The following is a 16,846-nucleotide window of genomic DNA, read 5'->3' as shown; positions in this document are numbered from 1 at the left end:
TTTCATCCTTTGTAATCACAATTCGAATTTTATTAATGAAAGTGTGTTTTTGTCTCTTTTGTCATTATTTGATCAAAATAGTTTATCTCGATTATCAAAATTTTAATCTAGTGTTTATATTTCCATATCAGGATTCTTGATTGAGCAGCCATTGCTCCTAAGAAAATCCTCGTTTCAAAATCAACCTGGTCCCGTCAGTCCGCTGATTCCAGGCTGAGTCGTTTTTCTTCCTCACCAATTTCTTTTACCTCCCCTGCATTACCTTTCTCCAATATCCAAGAAATCCCTTCGCCCGTTCAATTTACTCCAGAACAGATGGCTGAATCTGCAAACGCTATAGCTGAGATGAGTGAGATGATGAAGGCTATGCTTCAACAGATGAATAACATGAATGAGGAGATAGCCCGTCTGAAAAATGATAGAGAATCTACCTCTAAGGAGCATGTAGCTCAGCACCCTTCAGCTATACCCCCTCCCCCTCCTGCAATGGCCAGGCCTGCAGTTTTGAATGTCGAAGACGATTTCGAAGATGGGCAGTATGCAGAAGAGAATTATCATCCTAATATAGATAGAGCCAATGAGGGCAAAGCGATAGCGGACAGAATGGATAAGCTGGCCCAGGAGATGGAAAACATAAAATTTCAAGGCCCGAAAAAGTTAAACATGGCTGATTTTATGTTATATCCAGGAGTCACATTGCCCCCTAGATTCAAAGTTCCGGACATGGATAAATATGATGGGACCGGGTGTCCTAAGAGCCATTTGATGTCAGTTCTTCCACTTCTACAACAACATGGTTTATCTCCAGAGCAAGTTGCTCTTCTATTCCCTAGATCCCTTGTTGGAACAGCTAAGAAATGGTTCCTGAGCCTAAAGTCAGAAGAGATCAGAACTCTAGAGAATATTGCAAATAGGTTTGTCGAACAATTCTCCATGGAGGAGGGGATCGATGTGACCAAAAGAGATCTCAAGGCTTTGAAGCAGGGCCATAATGAAACTTTTACTTCCTTCATCCGCAGATGGAGAAGGAAAGCAGCGCAAATGACTCATCGTCTTTCAGATGAGGATCAAATCAAGATTGTGGTGAAAAATCTGTCGCCGCAATATTATCATCATATGGCTATTCAGTATTTCCTTGATTTCAATCATCTCATTAAGACTGGGACCCAGATAGAAGATGCATTGGCTAAAGGCCTAAGATCAAGAATTCCATCTGATGTCAGAGAAGGGAAGCGACCTGTGATAGCGCCGAAAGAAGTACATAATGTTAATTATGTCAGACCTTCACCCGGGGTAGTCACTGAAGTGAGAAGGCCGCCGATGGAGCAGAAACCTCCTCGTCATTTTGATCCTCTTCCCTATTCTTTGTCCGTAGCTTTGAAGAAGCTGTTAAAAGACAGGAAGATCAAGCTGCCTGACATTAAGCCTCCTCCCAACCCATTGCCGAGATCTTGGAGAGAGGATCAGTTCTGTGATTATCATCGCAACACTGGCCATATTACTGATAGGTGTTTAGCTTTGAAACACCAAATTCAGAACATGATCGATAGGAAGGAACTGTCAATCGAGTTACCAAATGTAACTAGAAACCCCCTTCCTACGCATGCAATGCCGCCTCCATCCTCGGTCAATGTCATTTGCGCCGAGGAGTCTGTCATTGATCCGGCTTCCTTCATATGTGCTGTGGAATCCGAAGAACCCTATGTCTGGAAATTTGAAGAAGAAAATCAGTGGGCAAAATCTGAAAGGCCATATGTTTTATCCTGGAATGACCCTGATGTGGCTGGGCCATCAAACCAGTCACATGTTTTCCAGTGTGAAGAGGAGGAGAAAAATTCTGAATCTCTATATGTCTTAAGGGTGAGTGATGATGAGGAAGAAGAGATAAAAACCCCTTACATCCTTAGAATGGAAGATGAAGATTTGTTGCTCCTGAACGATCAATGTGATGAACTCCGCCACGTCACACGGGGTGGACGAGTCTTCAAACCAGCTGAGCTTAGAGTTGAAAATCCCGCTGAAGTTGCAAGAGGGGTTGACAGTCAGAGGCAGAAACAAAGACTTGATGAAGAGGAAGATAACCTACTGAATCAGCTTAAGAAAACCCAAGCTAATGTTTCAATTTGGGGTTTACTGATGGCATCGCCGAAGCACAGACAGGGTGTACTTCGTGAATTGAACTCGTCCCAGGTATCAGTTGAGATCACTCCTGACGAGCTGGTCGGTTTGGTGGCCATGACCAAGGCTTCAAAAGCCTTATCTTTCTCAGATGAGGACTTGCCTTCAGAAGGAAAGGATCATACTCGTCCTCTCAAGATTACCCTGCTTTGCAATCAGAAGAAAGTATCAGAAGTACTGGTAGACAATGGGTCAGCTTTGAACGTGTGTCCTTTGAGCACTGCCACTACTCTGGGTTTTGGGCCTGAAGACTTCATTCCGTCTGAGCAAGGCATACTGGCATATGATGGGACTCGAAGAGATGTTATTGGAACATTGGCTACTGAGATTGTCATTGGAGGAGAAACTTTTGACATTGAATTTCAGGTGTTAGATATCAAGACTTCTTTTTGTCTGTTGCTTGGCCGACCTTGGTTGCATAAGGTTGGAGTTATCCCTTCCACACTTCATCAAAAATTGAAATTCATTCGAAACAATCGGGTGATCACTGTCAAAGGAGATCCCGAGCCAGAAGTTGGACAAATATCTCAAGAGCTTGTTACTGAAAACACAAGAGATATCAGTCTGACAGGATTTTCAATGGAAGTTTCGGCTATCACCATGAAAGAAGCTATGAGTGAAGAAATTATGTTTCTCTCTAGCACCAATACTCGGGTAGTCAAGATGATGCGCCGATTTGGGTATCTCCCAGGGGCAGGTTTGGGAAAGAATATGCAGGGTCCGACTGAGCGGCCCGAGTTGAAAACATCTGATGGGTTGTTTGGGTTGGGATATAAGCCGACTCGCAAGGAGGTGCAGGAAATGAGAGCCTACATGTTTAAATGGGCAGAATGTCGCCGCAAAGGTTTAGAGTTTCCAATGGGACCTTTCAGCAAAGTCATGAATGGTAGATTCCGAAAAGAGGGAGCTGATTGCCCTTATTATGGTTTCTCAGAGCCATGGTATGATGAGAATGGGACCAAGCTGCCGGGTCTTGAGATTTTCTTTGCAGATGAGCTGCCAGCAGAATTTTACAGTAAGCAGATTACAGAGGCAGTAGTGACAGAGGAACCAGACTCAGACTGGGTTGAAAATTTTGAGCCAGAATTCCTAGATTCTTTGTTTCAAACTGAGGCACCAGTCATTGCTATGATTGGAAGAGACGCACCTTTTCTGAACCCAGAGGACTATATCACCCCAGCCGAGGGACCTCTGGATAACTGGACCTCACAGGTTATACCCCAAGTAATCCCTCAGTACATTCCAGTCCCTTCAAAAGAGTCAGTTATTTCAAAGTATGTGTCAGTTTCTGAGTCCATCCCAGAGTCTGTCATTTCTAACTTTTCTTTTGATGCAGGTACTGTAGAAGTCGGGTCTACCTCTGGAGTGGGTGACGAGTCTGTCCTTGGTGGTGTCGAGTCCGAGTCTGAGGGCGTATTCATTGATTCTTTGGCTGTACATGTTTCTCGTCGCGTCGATACTGATGTCGGCTTATTTTTTCATTCTGTTTCAAAGTCTGTAACGCCTGATGTGGGCAAGTCATCTGATGTAATCATTCATTCTGATGAAATAAAAGATTCTTTTGCTTACATTCCTGTACTTGTCTCTTCTACTGATCCTGCTTCTAAACCTGATCAAGTAACTAATAATGATAATCAAGACTCCCCCTCTAATGAGGTAGTCGACAAAACTCCCCTTGAAATCAAGCATATGATTCAACAAGAGGAGAGTCGCCGCGCTAAACCACTTGAAGAGGAAATTGAAACCGTAAATATAGGTGATGAAACCTTAATTCGGGAAATACGAATTGGCAAAATTTTATCTCCTGAGGAGCGTGAAGAATTAATCACCTTGCTAAAAGAGTTTAAGGAGGTTTTTGCTTGGTCTTACGACGACATGCCAGGATTGAGTGAGGACATTGTCCAACACAAATTACCTCTAATCCCTGGCATCAAGCCTAAGAAGCAAAAACTCCGGAAGCTTAAAACAGAATGGGAGTTGAAAGTTCATGACGAGGTTAAGAAACTACTGGAAGTGAAATTCATTGAAGTAGTCGAGTACCCTGAATGGCTTGCAAATATTGTACCTGTGCCCAAGAAAGATGGAAAAGTCAGGATGTGTGTCGATTTCAGAGATCTGAACAAGGCAAGTCCAAAAGATGATTTTCCGCTTCCGAATATTGATCTCCTGGTTGACAATACCGCTGGACATGCACTCTTATCCTTTATGGATGGATTCTCAGGGTATAACCAGATCAAAATGGCGCCTGAGGACATGATGAAGACGGCATTTATTACTCAGTGGGGGACATATTGCTACAGAGTGATGCCATTTGGTCTCAAGAATGCTGGTGCCACCTATCAGAGGGCCGCGACTACTCTTCTTCATGACATGATTCATAAGGAGGTCGAGGTCTATGTAGATGACATGATTGTCAAAGGCAGGACTCGGCCAGAGCATACAGTCGCTTTGAGAAAGTTCTTTGAGCGAATCCGAAAGTTTCAGCTTCGCTTGAACCCTAATAAATGTGTATTTGGGGTCACGTCAGGGAAGTTGCTTGGATTCATGGTCAGTGAAAGAGGAATCGAAGTAGACCCTCAGAAGATCAAGGCTATCCAAGAAATGCAACCACCAAAGACAGAAAAGCAGATTCGTGGATTCCTTGGCAAAGTGCAATACTTGAGGAGATTCATATCTCATTTAACTATGACATGTGAACCCATCTTCAAGTTATTGAAAAAGAATTCCTCCAAGAAATGGAATGAAGAATGTCAGGAAGCGTTTGAAAAGGTCAAGCAGTGCTTGTCTTTGCCTCCTGTCTTATCCCCGGTCATTCCTGGTCAACCGTTGTTGATGTATTTGTCCATCACAGATACAGCAATGGGTTGTATGCTTGCTCAGCAGGAGGCAGGGTCTAAGAAAGAAAAACCCATCTACTACATCAGTAAGAAAATGTTGGAATATGAAATCAAGTACACTGTCTTGGAAAAGACGTGTTTAGCATTGGTCTGGGCGACTCAAAGGCTTAGACATTATCTTCTGTCGAACAAGATATTTTTGCTCTCACGGATGGATCCGTTAAAGTATTTGTTCGAAAAACCCGCTCTTACTGGAAGAACGGCTAGATGGTTGCTATTATTGTCTGAGTTTGACATCACTTATGTCACTCAGAAATCAATTAAGGGGCGGGTCATCGCTGAGCAGCTAGCTGATGCTCCTATTGAGGAGAATGCTTTTCTGAAGGCTGATTTTCCTGATGAGGAGATCATGGACATTGAAGAAGAGACTCCGAGTTCCAAGTGGCTTATGTATTTTGACGGAGCTGTCAATAATCACGGTCAAGGAATAGGGGCAGTTTTGGTATCTCCAAAGAAGGAGTACATTCCATTATCCATCAAGTTGCAATTTGAGTGCACCAATAACATGGCTGAATATGAAGCATGCATCGCAGGACTTGAGGCAGCATTAGCTTTGCGAATTCAAGACATCGATGTATTTGGAGATTCAATCCTGATCATTTGTCAAATAAATGGGGATTGGAAGACAAAAGAGGCGAGGTTGATCTCATATCATACTTATCTCGAATCTCTGGTCAAAAAGTTCAGGAATGTCACCTTCACTCATCTGTCGAGGACAAGAAATCACTTTGCTGATGCTTTAGCCACCCTGGCATCAATGTTGGACATTTCTGCTACAATGGAGGTTCAACCTTTAGCTGTAAGGTTGCAATGGGCTCCAGCACATGTGAATGCCATTGAAATATCTGCCAGGTGTCCAGATGGAAAGCCATGGTATACAGATATCAGAAATTTCATTTCAGGCAAGGGGCATCCGCCTGAAGCTTCCAGCAAAGAGAGGAAAACTCTTCAGAAGTTCGCTGCCAACTTCATCATTTGTGGTGAAGAGTTGTACAGAAGGTCATTTGACGGTATTCAGCTTCTGTGTGTTGATGAAGATCAGGCTGCAGAGCTCATAGAACAAACACATGAAGGTGTTTGTGGTCCTCACATGAATGGAAAAATGCTGTCAAGGAAAATCCTTAGACTTGGTTTCTATTGGCCCTCAATGGAAACAGATTGTTTCGCATTCGTGAAGAAATGTCATAAATGCCAAGTATATGCGAATCTTATTCATGTGCCTCCGTCGGAGCTGCATTCTATGACCTCGCCGTGGCCGTTCTCAGTATGGGGAATTGATATCATTGGCAAAGTCTATCCCAAATCGTCAAGTGGGCACGAGTACATCTTGGTGGCCATTGATTATTTCACGAAATGGATAGAAGCTGCTTCATATGCTTCCATAACTTCCAATACAGTTGCGAAGTTCATCCGTGCGAATATCATTTGCAGATATGGAGTACCTCATGAATTGATTTCTGATAATGGATCTCATTTCAAGAAAGAGGTAGTGCACCTGTGCGAAGAGTTTAAAATCAAGCATCATAAGTCATCTCCTTACAGACCGCAGACAAACGGGGCTGTAGAGGCAGCGAATAAGAATATCAAGGTCATAATCAGTAAGATGACCGAGACTTATAAGGACTGGTCGAACAAACTTCCTTTTGCTTTATGGGCTTACAGGACATCGATCAGATCCTCTACAGGTGTAACTCCATATTCTCTAGTGTATGGAATGGAAGCAGTCCTCCCTGTTGAAGTGAGAATCCCGTCCCTAAGAGTTATGATGGAAGCGAATCTGTCAGAGTCTGAGTGGGCAAGAGCTAGACATCAGGAATTACAAATGATTGATGAAAAGAGGTTGAGAGCCTTGTATCATATCCAAGGGTATCAGAGAAGAATCGAAAGAGCCTTCAATAAGAAAGTCAAGGTCCGAGAGTTGAAGCCAGGAGATCTCGTCTTGAAGTCTTACAGGGCACCGGTGTTTGATCCCAGAGGGAAGTTCAGACCAAATTGGTCTGGTCCTTATATTGTTGATGAAGTCCTGCCTGGAAAAGCCGTAAGACTCCTCAATGAAAATGGAGAAAAATTAACAGAACCCACAAACCTGGACCAACTAAAGAAGTATTATGCTTAAATACACCAGGAGGTCGTCTTTGATCGATCAGAGCTTAAAAGCCAACAACCTCAAAGTCAAAAATCATTTGCAAACACTTTGAGCCTAAAAATAAAAACATTCTTTCTTTGATAAACTTAAACCAAGGGCATCTTTTATGACTTGCGTCATAAAAGATATTGAACCTGAACTACGTCATGACCTGATCCCTCTTTACAGGGTACGTAGGTAGCCTGATCAATTCGGGTTCGGTCAAATCCTTCAAGACTTTCAAATCTTCAAAAAAAAAAAGAGAAACAAAACAAACAAATTTTGAAACCCAAAGGGGCGAACTACGCGGGCCTGATTCCCATTTCTTTGGGGATACGTAGGCAGTCTGGAGGGCCAGATTCGGTCAAATACATGAAAACTTACCAAATGTTAACCTGTTTGAACCCAAGCCTACCTAAAAGTCCTTCTGGTGTACTTAGGCCCAGGTTTGTAGAGAAACAGAAAGAAAATAAAAAAAATAATGGAGTCTTAGACCCGCTAGACTGAAAACCCGCAAGGGCGGTCTAGGCAAAAGTTAGGGTCATTCGCCCGCTAAGCTGAAAACCCGAAAGGGCGGCTTAGGCAAAAATTAGGGTGCTGAGCCTGCTAGATGGAAAATCTTCAAGGGCAGACAGTCCAGGCAAAAATTAAGGCATGCGGTCCGCTAAATCGAAAACCTGAAAAGGCGAGTTGGTCATGGCAGTGACTTCATAAAGGACAAACCCTCTGAAAGCCAACAAGACTTTCATTTCTTTGGCGGTACTACTCTAAAGTCTGAGTAAGCGCTGGCAGAGATTCTTCTGATGCTCTCTAAGCTAAAGGGGTTAAGACTAAGCAATCCAAAGGGATAATAACCATGACAGAAATACCGGAAAGAGGAATGAAACGCCCTTAAATACGGTTTTCAGAAGATTCTAAGAGTGGTAGACTGTACCATTTTCAAACACTTATCAGACTAAGAAGCAGATTCAGTCTCTCTTAGAGTTTAAGTCGTGTCATCATCGAAGTTCTTGATATCATTGTCTAAGTCATTTCTTTGTCAAGTCAAGGTCAAGCTTCAAAGTCGAGTGTGGGTAGTCTTGTGTATTTAGTATCCCTCTCAAAGCTGGGGTGATAAGAGAAAAAATGTGCAGTTATACTTCCTCGAAGGTGATATAAAGTCGAGCAAGAGTTCAGAAGAGCGGCAAGTTCTCAGACTCATTCGAAGCATTAGCAGTTGGCAGAAGTGAAAGAAAGATGTCAATCAGATTTAGTCTGTTGAATATGAGAAAAAATTTGTAACCTCAAGTATTCAATGAAATGAAAAATTTTGACCATTTCCCTATATGTTGCTCTCTTATGAATTTTGTCATGGAAGTAAAAACATACTAGGGGCATCTTTTATAACCTGAGCAATCAGGTCATAAAAGATATCAATTTAGCAATGGCTTTTGAGATGGCTATTCTCGACAATTGAAGACAGGAGGAACTTGAGCATTCTCCAGTCAAGTGCTTTTCAGTAAAGTCCGTACTTGTGAAAATTAGTTTTCTTCAAAATAGTTCTCAAAATAATTTTTAATTGCAATTCTATTTTGTTGAAAATGGAGGAGGGTTTACCCAAAATCCTTTCAAGTCTTTCAAGTTTTGTTCTCAACAGAGAACGCGAACTCTTTATTTTTCTCGGCAAAAGATCAATCAATCCCCAGTTAAGTCAGTCAAAATCCTCTTCTAATTTTGAATCCAATCCATTTTTCTTAAATCATCCAGCATTTTGCTTTCTACAGCATTTATCCTCGCTTTGCCTTCCATGGCATTCTAAGTCCGTTTTCACACGGCATTCAAGTCATTCAAGTCCGTTTTCACACGGCATTCAAAAGTCTATTTTCACATGGCATTTCAAGTCCATTTTCACATGGCGTTCTAAGTCCGTTTTTACACGGCATTCAAGTCATTCAAGTCCGTTTTCACACGGCATTCAAGGTATTCAAGTCCGTTTTTACATGGCATTCAAGTCATTCAAGTCCGTTTTCACACGGCATTCAAGTCCGTTTTCACACGGCATTCAAGGCATTCAAAAGTCCATTTTCACATGGCATTCTAAGTCCGTTTTTACACGGCATTCAAGTCATTCAAGTTCGTTTTCACACGGCATTCAAAAGTCTATTTTCACATGGCATTCTAAGTCCGTTTTCACACGGCATTCAAGTCATTCAAGTCCGTTTTCACACGGCATTCAAAAGTCCATTTTCACATGGCATTTTAAGTCCGTTTTCACACGGCATTCAGATCATTCAAAGTCCGTTTCCACGCGGCATTCAAGTCTGTTTCTACACGGCATTCAAATCCACATTCTCTTCAAATTTCAAGATCATTCAAATTTATCCTTTAATGTTTTGCAAGAGAGGCTATCTCGCCCATATATCAATTGTTGAATTACGAGTTGAAGAGAGGCTATTTCACCAGTGTTTACAGAGTCAGAGTCCGGTGAAAAGCTATTTCACCCATGTACTTTGTGAGTATCATTTTCAAAAATCCAAAAATCCAAAATTTTTAAACCCCTTAATCTTGGGCCAGTCAAAATGTGTTGTCTGTTCAGCTTTGACATTCGCGTGACAAGCACGCTCTGCCAAAGAGGGGCATCTGTAGACACCCAATTTTGACCGTGCCCTAATCCTTTCAGTTTGAATAAAATCCTATCAAACCAATGTTTTAAAACTCCAAATTTCACCTCAAGATAGGTTAGGGTCCTAGCAAGGTCCCTACAAAATTTCATCAAAATCCAAGCCCATTTGCCTAGTAAACGAGCCTTGTTAGTGTGGTAATGTAAATGCATCTAAGGGGGGTGAATTATCCGAGAACGGTTTGGAACCGATTTGGAATGGGACACGATAGAACCGCGCACTTATCAGTTTTTCGCGCAACCGCGCGCTCATCACAAATGGTAGTGTCATTATCATCACCTAAAAAAAAAAAAAAGCTTAAAAATACCGATTTCAGATCATTTCTTAAAAGAAAAATTCTGAGAGATAGAAGAAAAAAAATCTCGCTCAAACCCATTTTCCGATCAACCTTTTTCTCATCTTCTCCGTCAATCTCCGGCCATTCTCCGGCCAATCTACGGCCAAATTTCGATCATCCTTCAGCCATTAGCTCTTGTTTTACATCTTTTTCAACTAGGAAACGTTAGGTCCTTGCTATTTTCTTCCAAATCTCATTACAGAAACTTTTTTAGACTTGAGACCCTAACCCCGGCCTAACTCCGGTAGAATTCCGGTCAAGAGATCTCTCTAGTTCTTTCCTCTTTTTTTCTTTAGATCTGTCCATTAAAACCGTGGATCTGTTCATCAAAACCCTAGAAATCTCAGATTTGCTTTCCTCCGTTGCTTAATCTCTCAGATCTGTTTTAGAAGCCCTAATTTTTTCGATTTTCTAGGATTGAAACACTACCTCATTTGTTCATCTTATTTTTCTCCAATCATAATCATCTTCTCCGGTCAGCTTTTCCAGTGAATGCACCGAAGCTCTAGATAAATTTTGATTTTCTTTACTTCAGCTTTTGTCGAAGATTTCATTAGATCTATTAGATTTTACATCTCAAGCAATCTCTGGAAAGAGAATGCATATCTAAAAGATTATTTTGAAGAGAAGAACAAGATCAGATTTCAAATTTCTCAAGCAAAAGTTTGAAAGCTCTGTTACAGGTAAGTCTCATTATTCCTTAAATTTGCAATAAAGATTAATTTAATTCTCTGAAAGATAGTGAGAAATGCTTTAGATTTTTTTTTTTTTTTTTTGGATTGCTGATTCTGAATATATCATAAATTAATCGCTCATAAAGTCCATGAATAAAAGGTTAATCTCTATTGATTTCGTGGCTAATTAACTAGTAAGAAATAACATTATTGGCTCATGTTTTGTTATTTTGAGGATATTTCTCGTTTGATGCTTGTAATTCTACTGACATGAGTCCTTCTAGTTCAGCAAATTTAGAGCATATATTTATAGGTTGTATTACTGGTGGCTTCTCAGTATTTTATTTCTATGATGTGAATGCTTTATTTACAGATTGTGTGATGTGTTTTAGTTTTAGATTCATAAAAAAGAAGAAGAACTAGTATGTGTATTTTATGTCAGCTAGTTGAGAATCTAATTGCATAGATACTCATAGCATGAATTTTAATCATTGTATTAGCAAGGGGGCAAAGTTTTAAATTATGATAAGGATGAGATTTATGTTATTTAGATTCAATGTCTGTCTTTGGGGTCAGTATTATCGCCAACTGTGGAGGTTATTAGCTCACCTCACTTATTTTTAAATGAGCAGTTCCTAGAAATCTTCTTGGATTCAAATGTCTATCTTTCATTAGTTTCTTCAGTGAGTGATCATTGTCATGATTTGATTACTGTAAAGCAGATTGGTGTAGGTATCTAAATATTATAATGTCACTGTTCAATTCTTAGACAATTTTACACATATATTCGATGATTGTTGGAATCTTGTTCATTTAGATATGTAGTTGACCTTATTTGAATAGAAGATGATTGAGTTATGTGTGTTCTTAAGTGTAACAGTATATTTAGCGTTATTTTTTAGGGATTTAAGATTTCCATTTATTGTTTACTGGTTTCAAAGGAGAGTGCATTTTAAAGGCAGTTTGATGCAAGATTTGAATTAGGAAAAACACTTGAATTTTGATATGAAGTTTGTGCCAACCTGGTTTATATGCTACCAAGAAGGATGCCTATATCAGTGTTATGTTTCTTTCAGAGTTTCAAAGTGGAATTAATATCTTAACAGAATGTTGGGCATGCAGATGAATACGATATAGAATGAAGATTTAATGATTTAGACCTTTGAGTTTACTAAACTTTTAACTGACAGATTTGTGAGCTTCTATGAATGTCAGTTTGTATGATATACAATTTGTGATTTATCTGCACATGTCTTTAGTCTGACAGCCTAAAGACATGTCACGACTCAAATCTATCTTTGATTTATTCTTGAATGAAAGCATAGAGCCAGTCTGTTAAGCTGATCCTAATTACCATCATTTTAAAATTTTTTTGGGTTTCCTACTGTATGAAAGCATGCCTAGCTGATTCATTTTAAGGGCATATTTTGACACTTCGGTTGAAACTTGGATGTTCATTGGAAAATGATTAGAATCCCATAGATAATGTCAGAAGTTTGTCATTTTAGAACATGTTCACAATCTATTTTTGCATGATTTTGACCCAATACCTTTCACTCAACCTATGTTTTATACTTGTCAACCACTAGATGGTAGGGATCCTTGGGTCTTAGTTTTTTTTTAAGTTCCTAATTTCGAAAGCAATATCATCCACTGCTTTTATAGTTGATTCACTTCTCTTGCAATTATCAATCCATTAGTTTTGAGACCTTATATGATTTTCTTGTGTCAACTAGTGTTGCTTTCCCTGCCATGCTTATAATGGAGCAAACTGAAATAAACCATTACCTTTCTAAAAGTGTTAAATGAGTTAGAAAAAGGCAGTCTCAGATTGTACAATTTTTGAAACAGGACAATATCCAGTTTTATTTTATTTTATTTTATGCTTCTCATAATTGATGCTACTTTGACTCTCTTCCTTTCAGTCTGTTTCTTTCTTCAGAAGTTGGTTATTTTATTATCAGTGAAGGGTGTTAATTTCATAGCTAAATTCACTATAGTCCTTCATGTTTTTATTTTAGTTTTCTTTATTTTGGATCCAAACCTGTTTTGCCTACTGTTGTTGTGTTCCTAGTTCAGATACTCATATTGCAGATGATGCTCTTTGTTCTCCATGCATAAATTAAGAATCATAAAGGTTATAAATTTTTTTTTTTTTTCAAATCATACTTCAATTGACTCTTTCTTTCCTGTTTGTTTTCACACCCACATATTCATCTACTACAATTCCCCATTCAATTATATCATTGGCAATTCATCCACCATAAACTTTTTTGTTTTTTTTAATTTTTTTTTTTGGGTTGTAGAGAAAGAAAAGGGAGGTTTGGTTCAACTATGTACCCTTCAGTGTTTGGCTTGAAATTAAACTCTCATTTTTTATCATATTATTTAATCTCTACTGTTACTGGTTAGAGAACTTAGACGTTTTTTTTTTAATGCTTAAATTGCTAGTATTAATAGCTCAAGGAATTCCAAAGCTTATCTTTGTTAGTTTGAATCTTATTTTTCTTTTGAACATATGGTTTGTATTGTGTAGTTAAACTGTATGAGTGAAATTAATCTCTGATGGAAGGTTTATTATTATTCATTTAGTTATGGTCTTCCTAAAATAGGGAGAGAAGTAATGCTTTTGTGGATTTTATATTATCAGTTCTCCTATTCTCAGATTACACTATACATAGCAGGAGTTCATTTGGATCTGTTCTTATCAAAGAGACGCATAACATAGTTGTCCAACTAAAATATTTTGTGATTTGTTTGTTTGTGGTTTGTAAGTAGTTTCATGATTGATGCGTTACATTTGTGTACAGGTTCAAAGGATTTTTTTTAAGTTATAGGCTTTAGTCAGAGTTGTTGAATGCCCTGGATGAACTGTGAAATAGTTATCACACCCTATGCATATGAGTGTAGATAAAGAATGGTTTATATGAGTATGAGTTTTGATCAAATTTGGCCGGTCCTTCTTGTCTGCTTGATGTACAAACACCTTTATAAAGTGGAGATTTGCATGTTGTTATGTAAAGAGTCAAGTAGCAGTGTTTGATGATTCCAATAAGATTTGGCTCATGATGAATTTTGGTGATTATTGACTGGTGATCACTAACGCCCATTAGGTGCAGTTAAAAAAAAAATGTGTTTTCAATAGTAGAAATGATGTTTTAATTTAAGCTAAATTCTTTTATTGTATCCTCAGGTTTTTTCTGTTCATTATACATATAATAAAGGATGGGAGAGAGGTTCATTAACTTCTTCTACTAATGTCATTTTATGTGTAGGCTTATTATGTATGGGAACTAATTTTAACTAGTTAACATAAAACCTTAAACCAGTTAGCCATAACCTGAAATGAAAACCATTAGCAGCCTTCATTTGGTTGTTGGAACAAGGCAGTATTCATGATTGGTGGAATAATTTGCTCTATTTATTTTGTCTTAATAATTTTGATTAAGTATTTGATTTCTATTTTACATGTTTATCAAAATAATCACTTGTATTCAATGGTGATTCTATTTAGCTTTATGACAGTAATTAAATGTTACTGATTAGATTTACTAAGTTGAAGGTTATGTCTGAATATGTATAAATATCCTTTGATCAATTACTTGTTATATCATATGACATATGTTATGAAGATCTGTTCTATCGGATTCAATGCTAATCATTTTTCAAATAATTGTGAAGGTATTTTTAAATCAGAATATAGCATAAGGATGTTATGGTATTCTAAAAATAGTTTATTTTCCTTTTTACCTCTTAAGAAATTAGAAAATAGAGACTAGAGTAATACTAATTTGTTCTATGATAAAGAATAATCTACAGGAATTCCCGTCACTTCCAGGGCGATGAAGGCGTTAGCCCAAGCCCATCCATAGGGGACTTGCTTAGTCCAAGTAGTACTCCCCTCTTTTATTCAAAAGATTTACCTAAATCTTTTAGATGTATATCCCTCAAGGCTATAGGAGTTTTATCATTGAAATGGCGATAGCCCAAGCCCATCCATAGGGGACCTTCTTAGTCCAAATAGCCCTCCCTTCGTTTACTTTTAAGACTTGCCCAGTCTTTTGGATACCCTTAAGCATTGTCATCTAGAGCTCTCTTTTGGGAAACAGGCTATGTCTCGGCAGAAAAATTAAACCTCTTCTAGGAGACAAGCTATGTCTCATGTAGAAATGTCCTACCCATTGTAGGGAGACAAGCTATGTCTCAACAAACAGAGTTAAATCCTGTGGAGACAACCTTTGTCTCATTAGCAAGTCATATATATGAGGCTGTCCTAGCCTCAAATAGAACATCCCCAACTAGTTGAAGACCACCTCAGTCTATTAGTTGCCTCTCCTTGCATCATTGTTAGGGCAATGATAAGGATACTTGGAGCCTCATCTCTGTGTTTAAGAGATTTGCCTAGTCTCACTAACACCCTTCTTATCTTCTCTTCTTTTTGGAGACAGGCTTTGTCTCATTGGCCCTACTTATCCTTTTCTTTTAGGGAGACATGCTTTGTCTTATTAAGAGGTTATTCTCATTTAGATTCGCCCAGTCTCATTTTTCTTGTTTACCTCTTTTCCTTTTAGGAGACGGGTTTTGTCTCATTAGTTTTTCTTTCTTGGAGGCTAGCTCAGTTTTCTCAGAGCTTCACCTTTCTTGGGATTCCTTCCTTTCTATCATTTTATTTGAGGCACCGAATTACTTGTTTAAGACGACCCTTAGGCTAAAAGGGTTTTGTCTTTTTTCATCTGACACTTCTCCAGGCTATGGATCACAGGAGTGTTCTTTTTCTTTCTGGTTGTCTCTTTATTTCCCTTTGGCTAAAAGGGTTAAAACTCTTTAAAAATCCCAAATATTAGAAACTTGAAACATCAAAAACATTTCAAAAACACTTGAAACATCAAAAACATCTGAAAATCCAAAAATCTCAAAAATCTTGAGTCTTTAGGAGTAGTTAGGAAATTCTTTTCGAACTACGTTGGCTTGATCCTCTTCCACGAGGTACGTAGTGCAGCTTGAGATTCTTATCTCAGGTCCAGCCAAACCTTTGTAAATAAATCATTTACCCATTTTAAGAAAAAATACCAAAAATCTTCAAAACCTTGTTTTCAATAAGATCTTCCTCTAGAGTTAGGAGTTTGTCCTAGTTAAAGAGTTTTAGAGTTTTTGAGTTTGTCTTTGATGTGTTGTGTGGTTTGTTTGTGTTTGTGTTAGAGTTAGGAGTTTGTCCTAGAGTTATAGGAGCGCCTCCATCCAGTCAGTTGGCGATTCATATCGCCGAATGATGATTAAGTCTTGGATACGCTAGTGATCCCATTGTTTCCCTTAGGGCGTACAGCTTAGTTACACATAGATTATAGGAACCACCTGCATTAGCTTAGAGCTAACCTGCATTTAGTTAGGGCATATAGGGTGTCCTAAAATCTACAATCCATTGGAATTTAAATAATCACACAAGAAGCTTTAAGAACTAGTCCGGTCTTTTAGATCGAGTCTAGGATAGAGGTCTAGATGTCTTAGGCATCATAGCTTAGAATAGGTGCGAAGAACTACGTTGCCTTGATTCTCGTGGAGGTGGGGATACGTAGGCTTCTTTGGATGAACATCAGATCATCTAAAGACTCGGGCCTAGGTATAGATTAGAGTTTTAGGGTTGTATGGTATCGAGTCGTTTTCTATGTTTTGCAGTGTTTTCTTACTTTATTGCGCAGACCTTATACTTTTTTGGTGTGTCATGCTTGTGTTTGTTCATCAGAATTTAGACACCAATTTAGGTTTGACATTCATAACCTAGTTATTCTTAGGTGACACTTTTATTTCTTTTATGTGTGTTTATTATTCCTCCGAGACATGCATGATTAGATAGACGTCTTCTCGGAGATTTGTGTTCCCATTTCATATGATTCTCGTCCAAAACTCTTCAAAATTATTAAATAAATGGCATAAGAGACCAGGTGTTTGCACTTGGGCGGATGAGGTGCTCTTTAGAC

The 16,846-nt window shown here is 38.8% G+C and overlaps 1 protein-coding gene across 1 annotated transcript in view; it reads left to right on the top strand.

Moving 5' to 3' along the window:
* Positions 1-387: 387 nt before the first annotated feature.
* Positions 388-16,846, top strand: part of LOC143850552 (uncharacterized) — a 28,373-nt gene continuing 11,914 nt past the window's right edge. Inside the window, exons 1-3 of the mRNA XM_077359792.1 lie at positions 388-951; positions 1,159-2,034; positions 2,191-2,508. Coding sequence (XP_077215907.1) covers positions 388-951; positions 1,159-2,034; positions 2,191-2,508 — 1,758 coding nt within the window. The remainder of the gene's footprint in view (positions 952-1,158; positions 2,035-2,190; positions 2,509-16,846) is intronic.

This window comes from Tasmannia lanceolata, unplaced genomic scaffold (genome assembly GCF_043159265.1).
Source record: "Tasmannia lanceolata isolate RefF3 unplaced genomic scaffold, GAP_Taslan_0.1 ptg000018l, whole genome shotgun sequence".
Lineage (NCBI taxonomy): Eukaryota > Viridiplantae > Streptophyta > Magnoliopsida > Canellales > Winteraceae > Tasmannia > Tasmannia lanceolata.
This window is presented reverse-complemented; position numbering and strand designations above follow the sequence as displayed.